This window comes from Engraulis encrasicolus, chromosome 15, assembly GCF_034702125.1.
Source record: "Engraulis encrasicolus isolate BLACKSEA-1 chromosome 15, IST_EnEncr_1.0, whole genome shotgun sequence".
Lineage (NCBI taxonomy): Eukaryota > Metazoa > Chordata > Actinopteri > Clupeiformes > Engraulidae > Engraulis > Engraulis encrasicolus.
Window position 1 is genome coordinate 18,825,670 of NC_085871.1, and position 14,465 is coordinate 18,840,134.

Here is a 14,465-nt window from a genome sequence, read left to right on the forward strand (position 1 = left end):
AGATGTGAATTCACAAAGTGGACCACTGTGAGAGCAATTTGTCAATTTCCCAGATAACAACGGGCATGTTCATTAATCATTAAAATGTTTTGTCTATCGAGTTTTCAGCTTTAATTCCCTCCACGCTGTCTGTGCACGCAGGAGGGTGTGGGGGTCCTCCCCCAGAACATTTCTTAAGATGCAATTTCCTGCATTCTAAACAATTATAGGGTGTCGAATGCCAAATCCCTCCGACATCTCACTCCCTCAGATCAATAATGTACTTCAACAATTTATTTCTATTATTTGGTTTATTAAGTTTGACACAAATTTCAAGCATTTTCACAACCTTGATAACACTTAATTGAAATTCAAGCATTTTCAAGGAATTCAAGCACCAGTGGGAACCTACCTACAGTACCTGCCTGTCTGGCCTACCTGTCTCTCAAACACAAACACACCCACACACACACTCACCGTTTCATCTGAGACCAGGAGGGGGTGCGTGGACTCCTCTCCCACAGAGGGTAGCCTGGCGCTGCCCACAGAGGGGTGTCGACTGGAAGGGCGCGAGGAGGGGTCTCCAAACGAGGGGTAGCGCCCGATGCCATTGGCCATGGTGGGCACGGAGTACCCTGGAGCTGCAGGAGAAGGCAAACAGGGAGAGGAGGCAGGGGGAGGGGACAAGGGAAGAGGGGAGATATTAGTAGAGAGATCATTTGACAAAATCATAGTGTAACATGAATGAGGGTTAGCGAGCAATACTGTTGGACATGGCAGGCACAGGGTCACCCGGAGCTACAGCAGCAGACAAGACAATGGCAACAATACTGTCATTATAGTAACTGTAGTAAATATGAAAACAGTATATCATTTCATTTGGTTGTGAAAAGTGAAAGAGGGAAAGGTGTGTGTACAAGAGAGAGAGAGAGAGAGAGAGAGAGAGAGAGAGAGAGACAGAGAGAGAGAGAGACAGAGAGAGAGAGAAAGCATTCAGCATTGGTTTCTGGCAGGGCAAGGTAGGGTTTAGCCAAACACCGCCACATTCCACCTCCTCCGTGGCTCTGACCTCCTCCTCACTCGCCTCAGATCAAAGGCTGCCCACATACCAGCCCGATTAAAAGGGGGGGCGGGGGGGGGCGGGGGGGGGGGGGGGGGGGGGGGGGGGGGGGGGGGGGGGGCGCACCAACCGAGAGCCGACAGCATAACAACATGCTAGTCCCTGGAGGTCGTGGTGTGGCTTTGGCCTGAACACTGGGGAGGAGGATCAGAAGTAGAACAAATAATATAGTAAACAATATTTACATAGTGTATTAGTTGGAATCATGTTATTGGGCTTGTTATATCAGATTCTTTTTATTTATTTATTTATTTATTGGGGGGGGGGGTGCAACCTGTCTCTCCTGTGTAAATGCCTGTAAACCCCTGTCTGGAGGGGAACAGGGGGTATGGTAGGGCTGAGGCTGTATTTTGCGTGCGTGCAGTACAGGCGAGGTTGGACACTATGCTGATGTTTTTTTAAATATCCTTTAGCCTTTATTATTGACAGGGCAGTTAGAGAGAGAGACAAGAAACGTTTGGGAGAGAGAGACGGAGAAGGATGGGCAAAGGACCCGGGCAGGAATCGAACCAGGGCCGGGCGCGTAGTAGACGAGTGCCTCACCGTTAAGCCACGGTAGGGCCACTGATGTTGTTCTTTACTTAGGCCTTCACTCATTGACACCCCCACCCCCTCCTCCCCTCCCTTTTCTGCTTTGTTCTTCCACTTCACTTGCTTTGTGGTTGTGACATTGTGTGTTTTTCCCATCCTCTGATAGGTTAACATCCCCACCACCACTACTAATGCTACAGAGATGGAGCTGTAGTATTAGCACTGTTAGAACAAAGCGCAGTGGTACTTTCATGTGTGTGAATGCACATGTGCATGTGTATGTAGTGTAAGTGTGCAGTCTTGCTAGTAGGGAAAGTGACGTGAAAGCCCACCTGGGAAACCCCAACTCCCATTGTCATTGTGACACAATGCTCCACATCACACAAGTGCATACTGCACACGGCACACAACGAAATTGCATTTGTGCCTCACCCGTGCAAGGGGGCAGCACCCAATGGCGGCTCAAAGGGAGCAGTGCAGCGGGACGGTATAATGTCATGGAGGGGATGGGGGAGAGAACTGATAAATTACTCCCCCCACCAACCCGGCGGGTTGGGAGTCTAAATGGTAATCATTGTGCTACAAGCCTGACGCCCTAACCGCTTACCCATGACTCCCTTGTAGGGGTGGAGTGAGGGTTGTGCGGGGGGCCATCTGTTGTTGTGGGTGACTGGGGTCTGTTATCTGGGATGCTGGACTATGGTGTGTGTGTGCGTGTGTGTGTGTGTGTGTGTGTGTGTGTGTGTGTGTGTGTGTGTGTGTGTGTGTGTGTGTGTGTGTGTGTGTGTGTGTGTGTGTGTGTGTGTGTGTATGACTGTATGTGCCCTGTGTGCATTTATAGGTGTGTAGTCTTAATAGTAGCAGGAGTGTGTGGTGTGCATGGGACCTCCATGTGTATGTGTGTATATGTGTGTGTGAGTGTGTGTGTGCTATCTGCGTGTGGGTGTGCGCGTGCATGTGTGCGTATGTGTGTGTTGCCTTACTAGTAGGAGTGTGCGTGAGACCTCCGTGGTTGTCATGGGGTCTGTTGGAGACTGTGGTGTGTGTGTGTGTGTGTGTGTGTGTGTGTGTGTGTGTGTGTGTGTGTGTGTGTGTGTGTGTGTGTGTGTGTGTGTGTGTGTGTATGTATGTGCATGCGTGCGTGCGTGCGTGTGTGTTGCCTTACTAGTAGGAGTGTGCGGTGTGCGTGGGACCTCCGTGGGTGTCTGGGTGGTGGTGGTGGTGGGCTCTGCTGTCTGCGCTGCTGCTGCTGCTGCTGCTGCTGCTGGACTGATCTCCTGTACCGGCTCCTCCACCACACTGATACTGTTGCTGTGCATGATGTCCTGCAGCATGTTGAAGATCTCCTCTGCCCGCGCGCACTTAAAGGCAAAGATACCTGCCGAGAGAGAGAGAGAGAGAGAGAGAGAGAGAGAGAGAGAGAGAGAGAGAGAGAGAGAGAGAGAGAGAGAGAGGGCGTGGGGAAAGTGAGACACAAAGACAGAGGAAAGGGAGAGAGAAAAGAGTGATAGAGCGGCGGAGAGGAGAGTGGGGGATAGAAGAAAGGAAGATAAGATTTATCCAAGGAGGTGTAGTTAGGATCGGTCATGAACATACAGTGCTGCTCAAATGTTCACATAACCCTGGAAGAATGTATGCTATACGTAATGTGAATGATTACACAACAACTTTTTTCTTGCTAGAGACTGGATGAAGACATTTGTTGACAATAGCCTGAGATTAACGATGGTTTCATTCAAACAATAAACATAAGTGATAGACAAGGATTTGTGTTTGCTATTCATACCTCTTTGCTATACATACTGAAAAATGGCTACAAAACTAAACATTTTAGTGGGGTATGTTAAAGGGGTATGCCACTATTTTGGGGCTTAATACAGTTATAATCGTTGGCTGGGGTTCATAAAGATGGTAAATTGTCTTATTTTTCATGTTAAGCGTTGTCTTGCTGTAAGACAAGTTAAAAGATGGATCCATGTAGCATTGTAGCAAGCTACACGGATCCTTTGACTTTCACTAGCTTAGCGACATGCTCCCTCTTTTAACTTGTCTTAAAGCAAGACAACGGCTTACATGAAAAATAAGACACTTTACCACCTTTATAAACCCTGGCCAACGATTTTAAATGTATTAAGTCCCAAAATAATGGCATACCCCTTTAACTTATGAGCAGTACTGTGGTTTACAACACTGCTGCCACCTATGGACATCTAGACCAGGGATGGGCAACTGGAGGCCCAGGGCCCGTATGCGGCCCGCCTCCTCACTCAGTGCATGTCATGTACATAAACATCATTTCATTTTGTGCCACCATTACAGTAAACGTGAGTATTGTGGTCCTTCTTTAAAGGGACACTGTGTGAGATTTTTAGTCGTTCATTTCCAGAATCCATGCTACCCATTCACTAATGTTACCTTTTAGATGAATACTTACCACCACCATCAAATTCTAAGTATTCATTATGACTGGAAAAATTGCACTTTTCATACATGAAAAGGGGGATCTTCTCCATGGTCCGCCATTTTGAATTTCCAAAAATAGCCATTTTTAGATGCAAAAATGACTCTGCTTGGACCATACTAGAAAATATTTGTTTATTACTCAGTAAACTTTCATGTTAAGATCAAATTTGGTAATAGGCAGCCCCGTTTCAATGAGCAGCATAGTTGCAGTACCTTTTTTGACCATTTCCTGCACAGTGTCCCTTTAAGGGTTGTTTATCAAGGACATCATGTTAAAATGCCATGGCTTAATAAACATTTGGGCATAAATATAAACATAACATTTTGTAGCTTTTTTCGTAGTCATGTTAATGTGGCCCTCTGATGGTGGCGATGAAAAATGTTGGCCCTCGTTATCATCAAAGTTGCCCATCCCTGGGGTCCGTTTCTCGATTATTGTCGTTGCTAACCGTCTTAAGACCGTCTTAAGACTGTCTTACTGTTCCCTTGGATTTAGTGGTGAGCGTCGCTGTCAAGAGAGAGTTGAGTCGCTCTTACGAAGGACGTTGCTACCGTCGTTAGCAAAGACGCTTTCGAGATACGGACCCCTGATCTAGACAGACACACGCAAACACAAAAACACCCAAGAGGTGTTGCCATGTGCCCCGTTTTATCCACCAGGGGGCAACACTGTTACAAGCCACAGCAAGGACGGACAAGAGAGCGAGAGGAGAAAAAACAAACGACATCAGGAACAATTAAAATAAGGTTGTAACATAAACATTTACTGCAAGACGCACAGCAAAATGTTAAAAATGAACACCAACACCAGCAGGTCATATTTCACAAACACTCCAAAAGAGAAGGCATGGGGAGGGCGCGTATATTTGGGTACACGGTACAGAGTAGCCTTCATCCCTGGATGGATTGACTAGACCAATACTTGTGCACTTAAGTATTGCTCTCTGAATGGGTAACAGACGCTCAGAGGGGAAAGGTTCCAGGTTCACGGTGGGGTGGCTGGATGGGGGAGGACCTGGACTTACCGCGTGAGAGAGACAGGGGCACGGAGCTTGTCGTCTGGTGAGCATGGGGTCAAAGGTTAAAGTGGCATTAAAGGTAATACTATGGCCAAGGGCCTATGTTAACCTTTGACAGAAATGGGACTGAACCACAGTGCGCACGTGCGTGCGTTCGTGCATGGAGTCTGTAGCAAGGAGACATCTGCACCTCTGGAGTGTGTGTGTGTGTGTGTGTGTGTGTGTGTGTGTGTGTGTGTGTGTGTGTGTGTGTGTGTGTGTGTGTGTGTGTGTGTGTGTGTGTGTGTGTGTGTGTGTGTGTGTGCGCTTATCACAATAAACAAGATCTATCCAGACGACAGAGACCATTGGAATTCTTTGTGAAGCACAGCTCAATGAACCACAAGATGTCTTTATCCCCCTTTACTTATACTGACATCCTTCTCCACTTTGTTTACAAAATCATGAGTGCACAGTTCCTGTCACACCAATACAAGAAAGTATCTTGGTCTTGGCCAACGACTGGGCTAAACAACACTAACAAGGTATAGTTATGAGAGTATAGTTAACAAGGTATAGTTAACAAGGGGACAAAAGGAACTGCTTGAGGAACCACTGGACTACTAGGGCAAGTTCATGTCACACTTTTCAGTGTATGGCCTTGCACAGCTTCAGTCTATGCTCAAAGCGCAAGTGCTTAAAGAAACAATAATAAAACGGTCCTGATGTTGATAGACGTTATAACAATAGATTATAAATAATAATGTTCAACTGACAGAGAAGAAACAACAAAGAGAGAGAGACAACAAAAAGACTGAGAAGACCGACAGAGAAGAAGAGAGGCTGTCGAAGAGAGGAAATCAAAAAAGGGGGAGAGATGAGGGCCTAACCTTGTCTCGTCTGGCACGATTGTTTCCTCTCAAAGGAGAAGAGGTTGGAAATGAGAGAAAAAGATGAAGTGAAAGATTGGGGGGGAGGGATGACAAAATGGGGGAGGGATGAAGTCAAAGAGCCAGAGATTGGACATCTGAATCTCACCTTGACCGGTTTGGCCTCGCATCGGCGTACACTCTCAAATACAAAGAGGTTGGAGATGAAGGAAAGAGATGAAGTAAAAAAAAAGGAGAGATGAAGATGAGGTGAAAGAGGAGTGCTGGAGGTCCGCATCTCACCTCGTCCAGTAATGGCAAAGGTGTCCGCTCTCCGAAGAGAAGAAGGGAGGTCCAAAAGGGATAGGAGAACAGATTTGGCAGAGTTGGCTGTGCTCAAAGGAGAACAGGTGAGGTGAAAAAGGAAGCAGAAAGAGAGGCGGAGATGGAGAGGTGAAAAGAAGGAGACAAAGCTGGAGATGGTAGAAGGATGTCTGCCCTTCACAGCCTTAGTGGTGCTCACAGTAGAGGACAGCAGAACCAAGACAGTCTGGGCTACTTCTCAGTGACTAGACCCATGGATGACCGGAGCACTCAGCATACTTTTTTAGACTCTGAGGAAGGCGCAGGTGCATCGAAATGTCAGTCACTTTGTGTACCAAAAAAAAAACCTCTGGAAAAGTATGCTGAGTGCTGTGGTCATGACTGGGTCTAGTCTCTGGGAAGTAGCCCAGTCTGTCATTACAAAGCTGCAGATCTTAAGAGTCTTACCTTGTCCGGTCTTAGACAGGCCGCGCCTTCCTGGTGACGCAACACCTTCAGCGTTGCAACTAGTCAGGTCAAGAGCAATAACAGTACTTTCTGAGTTCCCGAAATTACGGGAACTTCTTTCACTTTGTCGGGAAGCAAACAACCATAAGCAAACTAAGGGAGGCGGGTCAAACATGCCGTCTGGGAAATGTTAAATGTTATGCTCTTGGTCAGACGAAGTCTCGAAGAGATTTGAGCTTCGATGATAATCAGACTAGTCCGGTCTGACAGAAGCGTCCACTCTCGAAGGAGGAAAAGAGAAAAGGGAATAGAGGAAGAGATGGCAGAGTCGGTCTCACCTTGTCCGGTCTGACAGCGGCGTCCGCTCTCGAACGAGAAGAGGTTGGAGTCGTAGCCGTAGCGCCTCAGGCAGAGGTAGGGCCAGCGCACCGCGTGACGCTTCCGCGTGTGGAGGATCAACTCCTCCTCGGTCAGCTCCATCACGCCGGAGCCCAGCTCGTTACCGTCATCGTCAACATTGATCACCTGGAGATCACACACACACACACACGCGCGCACACACACACACACACACACACACACACACACACACACACACACACACACACACACACACACACGCACACGCACACGCACACGCACACGCACACGCACACACGCACACACACACACACACACACACACACACATTTTATTTATCACATATTCACATACACACTACTACACACTAGTGATCACTTTTTTATAATGGTCTAGTCAGCTCAAATCACGCCAGAGCTTATTAGAATCATAGTTAACATTGGTCACCTGGATATTACACATTATTTATCACATTCACATACACACTAGTCAGCTCCACCATGCCACAGGCCAGTTCATTACCGGCATCGTCAACACTGATCAACTTGACATAGCAGTATCGGTGCCTGGTATCGGCAAGTGTTTGACGAGTATGAGTATGTATGAGCAAGTATCGGGGCTGATTCCGATGCTGATACAAGTGTTGATATCGGTGCATCCCGATTGCTCAACGGTCATGATGACTTTATTGAAGGACTAGTGGAGGAATTGAACTGCTCATCAACAGCACCATACACACAACACAGCTGGCTAGCCAAGACAAGATTACACAATCCCTGATCTAATTGATGTGTTCACATTATCTGTCCATGCCACCTCCATCTGTCACCATACAGTACTGATTAGTCAAGCCTGTCTAGTGGCAGAGAGAGAGCGAGAGAGAGAGAGAGAGAGAGAGAGAGAGAGAGAGAGAAAGAAAGAAAGAAAGAAAGAAAGAAAGAAAGAAAGAAAGAAAGAAAGAAAGAAAGAAAGAAAGAAAGAAAGAAAGAAAGAAAGAGAGAGAGAGAGAGAGAGAGAGAGAGAGAGAGAGAGAGAGAGAGAGAGAGAGAGAGAGAGAGAGAGAGGACAGGCAGACACAGATAGAGAGACAGAGAGAGAGCATGATGCATAAAGATGGACAAGGAGTCTGGATGTAGAGGGAGAGGAGTGGGTGAAAAAAACACACCAGGGGACCAGGTGTCCATCTGGGAAAGCCGGGATGAGATGGTAGCATTTGACACATGGGGCCCTCCCATCTCCACACAAGAGTGGCTTTGTGCCTTAGAGCAACGCCAGGGAGACTTAAAGTAGGTACTGATGGGCCAGGGATGAAATATGACAACAATCAGTCAACTGTTGGGGAACTGGGAACTGGGAACTGTTGCCTTCACCCGGGCCGTAAGTCACATGACACACGCCCCCTGGGCTATTAAGCCTGTTATGTTTGTGCCATATGTGTTGCGGTGAGAGGGCTTAGGGCTACTTGAGTCTATGCCTTGTGGCAGGCATAGAAACCAGACAGTGCAGGTACTTTCACTGACTTACTTAACCCATTAAGACTGGTTGTACCATCTATGCGTATTTACCTTTAACAGCCTTGGCAATTCTGTTAATTTTTTTTAGACCTGTAAGGTCTTAATGGGATAACTTAACTGTATGAGTGATGCTTGCCAAATTTAGTTTTAGCCAGTTATCTGCCCATATGCCCTGGTACAATATGAGAGTACAAAGGATTTTTTCTCTTCTCTGTGTTTTCATTGCCTAGTTTAACAGTATAGCCATATTAAGCGTAGCAATGGAAGTCTATGGAGCCAAACAAAACATAATCAAATGTACCTATGAACCTCTTTAAAATGAATGTAAAATTCACCAGAGTGCAACACTATTTAATTCCGTCCAGTGATGACTTGTGGCTTGATGCTAATGGTTCTATCAACTTTCAGTGCTAATCTAATACTACTAAATCTAAGTGTTGAATACACTGAGGAGAAAATCATATGTACATTCAAGTTTAATAAAAAATGCAAATGTGTGAAAAAACAAAAGGGTAGACTGTTACTTTAAATGTTGACCTGCTGGAAATACTACATGTATTTTGCTTTAAAAAGTGTGAATATTTCCATACAAATTTGCAAGGGAAGAGAGTTAGTGTGAAAGGAGAAATTCTGAAGAGGAAAAAGTGTGTTTACCTTGAATTTGCTTTGATGGTTGTCTGGGATGGAGTCTTTGTCAGGACAGCTACAGCAGCTACCCATGGCTTCTTTAGAAGACCATCTGATCTCTGGAGAACACACGTCTATGTATTATATCTATGCATTACATTTATTTCAACTATCACAATCAGTTATTATATTTCTTTGGGTTATATTATTAGCATTATTCAATATTATTCTTATCAAAAGTGTAGTGAAAGTGAAAGCCCATTGGGAAACTCCAACTTCCATTGTCACTGTGACACATCACTCCACAGCACACAAGTAAACACTGCACACAACGAAATTGCATTTATGCCTCACCCGTGCAAGGGAGTTAAGTGTAAGGATAGGCATATGCCTTTGGAGCAACATCACACACACAAAAACGCCCTTACATTTCATCAGTATCAATGCAAATGCATTCTTCAGTTCATTTTTCCATGTTTCAGAATGCATTTTAGTGTAGCCTTGGAAATGTGTTCTGGGTTTGCAGTTCCCTAGTTCGCCACAAGAGGGAAACAGCAGCAGTGTGATCCTTACCTACATCCAGCCATCAACGTTCCTGGGTCCCTCCCCAAAGCCCGCCTCACTCATCCCTCACCGAGCCATGGCCACCAGCAGCACGACCAGCCTGCATGGAGAAGAAGAGGGGAGAGGTGGAGGAGAGATGGAGAGGAGAGGAGAGGAGAGATGGAGGGGAGAGGAGAGGAGAGATGGAGAGGAGAGATGGAGGGGAGAGGAGAGGAGAGATGGCGAGGAGAGGAGAGATGGAGGGGAGAGGAGAGGAGAAGAGGGGAGAGGAGAGGAGAAGAGAGGAGAGGAGAGGAGAGGAAGAAAGTCAACAGAGAGAAAAGAAAACGGGAGAAAAGTACAGACAGAAGAGGAGAGGAGAGGAGAGAATGAGAGAATGAGAGAATGAGGTGAGAGTAGAGTAGAGTAGAGTAGAAAATAATAGAGAGAAGTTGGGGAAAAAAGAGGAGACGGGGAGGAAAAGTCAGAGGAATACAGAGAGGAGAGAGGAGGAGGACAGGAGAGACAGCATGACAGGGACAGACAGAGGGCAGAACAAGACAGGGACAATAAGAGTTAAGTGTTGGGAATCATTCTTAAGACAAACACATTTTCAACAACCATTTCCGAAAGCATTAAATGATCACATTTTAATTGCCGGCATGGTAATTACTCACCGAGCTACAACGTAAACAAATATAAATAAAGGGAGTGCATCAGGCAAGTCCGTATAGAGTAGTTCGGATGTGCGGAACTCTTTTTATCTACATTCTTTGTGCACACACCCAGCAACACAAATGAAGCTCAATCACATGCGCACGCACGCAAACACTCAAACAACAGTTCTTTCAAACTTACAAACAAGGGCAAAGTTTAAACACACACACACGCACGCATACATTGCACACACACGCACGCCACTTTATGCTTAGGGGGCTGGCCTAAGTGAGCGAGCGCTAACCAGGTTATAAACCCTATCCATCCATCCATCCATCCATCCATCCATCCATCCATCCATCCATCCATTCATCCATCAGGGCTGTAACGATAGTGTATCCAACCGAGAAATCGTCATACGCAGAGTGAAGATACTCTATTGCGGTGCAAGAAGACAGTATCGTGATACGCCCTTTCAAAGTTCTGTTAACCTTCAGTCCAGAAAACAACCACATACTATGACGTGATAGTGCTTCCAAGCTTCAAATCATAAACATTAGCATTATTTAAAACGTTTTACAAATTATTAATAGCCTCTTGTTACCTATTCTACCTATAACAGCTTTTATTTGTTGGCAAATGTGAAAAAAGCAATTCATGAGTTTAAGAACAATCATTTAAAAAATCGTGGGGTGCATCGAACTGTAGGTCAAAAATCGTGATACGAACCGAATCACGAGTTGAGTGTATCGTTGCAGCCCTACCATCCATCCACCCATCCATCCATCCATCGGCAGCTGCTGCTTCTACCCTGAATGACTGACACAAATCAGGGCCATTAGAGCTGCACCGGTCCCTCCCCTCTGCCCCGCCCCACCCTTCCATACTTTCCCTCCTCTACATCTCTCTCTCTCTCTCTCTCTCTCTCTCTCTCTCTCTCTCTCTCTCTCTCTCTCTCTCTCTCTCTCTCTCTCTCTCTCTCTCTCTCTCTCTCTCTCTCTCTCTCTCTCTCTCTCTCTCTCAGACAGGCATGCACACCGCATCAGGGCAGCTGTGCACGACTGCAATTACCCCTGTGATTTACACCCCAGCAGAGAAGAGTAGAGCAGGTCAGAGGAGGGTGGAGAAATAGCGGAGCAAAGCAGAGAGGAGAGGAGAGCAGGGCAGAGGAGAGGAGAGCAGGGCAGATGAGGGGAGAGGAGAGGAGAGGAGAGGAGAGGAGAGGAGAGGAGAGGAGAGGAGAGGAGAGGAGAGGAGAGCAGGGCAGAGGAGAGGAGAGGAGAGGAGAGGAGAGGAGAGCAGGGCAGAGGAGGGTGGAGAAATAGCGGAGCAAAGCAGAGAGGAGAGGAGTAGAGGGATATGGAGGGGAGGAGAGGGGAGAGCAGGGTAGAGGAGAGCAGGGTAGAGGAGAGCAGGGGAGGGGAGAGGAGAGGAGAGGAGAGGAGAGGAGAGGAGTGGAGAGGAGAGCAGAGGAGAGCAGAACAGAGGAGTGGAGTGGAGAGGAGAGGAGAGAGGAGAGGAGTGGAGAGGAGAGGAGAGGAGAGGAGAGGAGAGGAGAGGAGAGGAGAGGAGAGCAGGGCAGAGGAGAGGAGAGGAGAGGAGAGGAGAGGAGAGGAGAGGAGAGGAGAGGAGAGGAGAGGAGGGAAGGAAAGTCCAGGTTGGAGCAGAGTGGAATAGAGAGGGGCAGACTGTGGAGGAGTCCAAGATATGGAGCATAGAGGAGGACAGGGTAGAGCAGGGCAGGAGTGAAGTGAAAGCCCACCTGGGAAACTCCCAACTCCCATGGTCATTGTGACACAGCGCTCCACAGCACACAAGTGCACACAACGAAATTGCATTCATGCCTCACCCATGCAAGGGGCAGCCCCCAATGGTGCCCCAAGTGCCGAACCATACCAACCTAATCACCTAATCTAGGCTACATCACTGAGCTTCTTCTCTCTCCATCTCTCTACCTCTTTCTCTCTACATCTGATTTGCGTTCTCTCTCTACTTCTTTCCCTTTCCCTTGGCTGTTAGGGTTTTTTCCCCACTGTATTTTCAACATTCCTGCATCATAGAAGGGGCCTCTTGAAAGCCTTGTGAAAGCCAAGGTTTACCACTTCTTTTTCCCAGACTCTAGTTTGCATAGTGCATCATTAGTCGTCATTATTTTCCCACTCCTGTCCTAAATCTGACAAGGTTTATTTCAACATCTGTGTGTGTGTGTGTGTGTGTGTGTGTGTGTGTGTGTGTGTGTGTGTGTGTGTGTGTGTGTGTGTGTGTGTGTGTGTGTGTGTGTGTGTGTGTGTGTGTGTGTGTCTGTGTGTGTGTCTGTGTGTGTCTGTGTGTGTGTCTGTGTGTGTGTGGTCTAGCCAATGCCACAAAGCTGCAGTAAGCCAGGCTGATGTCTCAACACGTCAAAAAGGTGCTGCCTTAACATAAGAAAACAACTAAGACAGCAAGCGGACAGCACAACACTGACAAACACAGCTGATGAAAAACAAACAAATATGAGACTGTAGGTAATTATTACAGCTTAACAATACGGCTAGAAATTGAGCAATTGAGAAATGGAGCACCTCAAACACAACCAAGAGCACTCACAGTACTCTTCTCCTTCTCTCTCTACTCAACTCCACTCTGTCTGTCTGTCTGTCTGTCTGTCTATCTGTCTGTCTGTCTGTCTGTCTGTCTGTCTGTCTGTCTGTCTGTCTGTCTGTCTGTCTCTCTCTCGTAGCCTACTTGCAACTTTTCAATTACATAGCGATTATAAGTGGGTGAACTGGCTGACAATGACAGCACAGGGCACACAGGGGTACCAGCAGTACTAAGTTACTCCCTCTCTCTCATACATTCAAGTAAACAGACACTACATACACATTTAGAGACGGGCCAGTTAAAGCGAGGCTGCGTGCGCACACTCGCGCAAACATGTACACACCTGGTAGAACACACTCATGTACACACACGCGCGCAATCATATGAACACACTCTCTCCCACTTGCATGGTGCCAGTAAACGCAAATACTTCACAAATGGGTCGCCGGTTACACACACAAATTTTTTTTTTTGAGTTTTAAATCTCATGCTCATGCTTCACTAAAAACATTTTCTCTCGCTCGCTCACTCACCCACACGTACACGCACACACACACTTACATGCACGCACGCACATACACACAGCAAGAGAGACTCAATTAGGCAAAACTAGTTCTCCCCCGCAGTACACTCCCAGCGCTGCTAGCAAGTTGTGTGTGTGTGTGTGTGTGTGTGTGTGTGTGTGTGTGTGTGTGTGTGTGTGTGTGTGTGTGTGTGTGTGTGTGCTTATCCACCCACAGGTACAAACACCCATGAGGTCTTTGGGAGCACAGGCCAGAGTGCAGCCCAGTGAGAGAGGAAAATATTAGCCTCAAGAAACAAGAGAGAGAGAGAGAGAGAGAGAGAGAGAGAGAGAGAGAGAGAGAGAGACTGGTTGTGTGAGAGAAAGAGCAGCAGATAATTGGAAAGCGAAAAAAAATCCAACAGTCATTGTGAAAGTTGTCGAAGTGAGACACAGAATGAAATAAGTAGAGGTGTGTGTGTGTGTGTGTGTGTGTGTGTGTGTGTGTGTGTGTGTGTGTGTGTGTGTGTGTGTGTGTGTGTGTGTGTGTGTGTGTGTGTGTGTGTGTGTGTGTGTGTGTGTGTGTGTGTACACAAGTGCGTGACAGGCCTAAGTGGCCTGACTGGATGAGAGAAGGTAAGTGTAGAGTACAGAATGTGAGTGAGTCAATGGAATAGTTAAAGAAAAAAAAACCCTTTGCCACAACACATTCAGGGTTAATATAACATAGTATTTCTCAACAGGGGTTCTACAGCCTCACAGGGGGCGCTAGGGAGCCCAAGGGGGGTGTTCCAAGAGAGAGGGCGGGGGAGGGGGGTGTTAGTTGCAAACCTTTGCAAAACAGAAGCAGAAACCTCCGAGGTACAGAACAACAACCTACATTCAACAAGCTGTAATTGCAACTTCACCACTGTGATAATAAATATAATAGTACGCCTCATATAGAGCTTT

The 14,465-nt window shown here is 46.8% G+C and overlaps 1 protein-coding gene across 1 annotated transcript in view; it reads right to left on the reverse strand.

The window, feature by feature from the left end:
- The window catches only part of frs2a (fibroblast growth factor receptor substrate 2a), a 76,328-nt gene that overhangs the window by 2,162 nt on the left and 59,701 nt on the right, over positions 1–14,465 (reverse strand). The window contains exons 3-7 of the mRNA XM_063217181.1: positions 9,806–9,896; positions 9,260–9,351; positions 7,070–7,256; positions 2,796–3,008; positions 457–620 (exon numbers count right to left, since the gene is read on the reverse strand). Coding sequence (XP_063073251.1) covers positions 457–620; positions 2,796–3,008; positions 7,070–7,256; positions 9,260–9,325 — 630 coding nt within the window. The 5' untranslated portion in view covers positions 9,326–9,351; positions 9,806–9,896. The remainder of the gene's footprint in view (positions 1–456; positions 621–2,795; positions 3,009–7,069; positions 7,257–9,259; positions 9,352–9,805; positions 9,897–14,465) is intronic.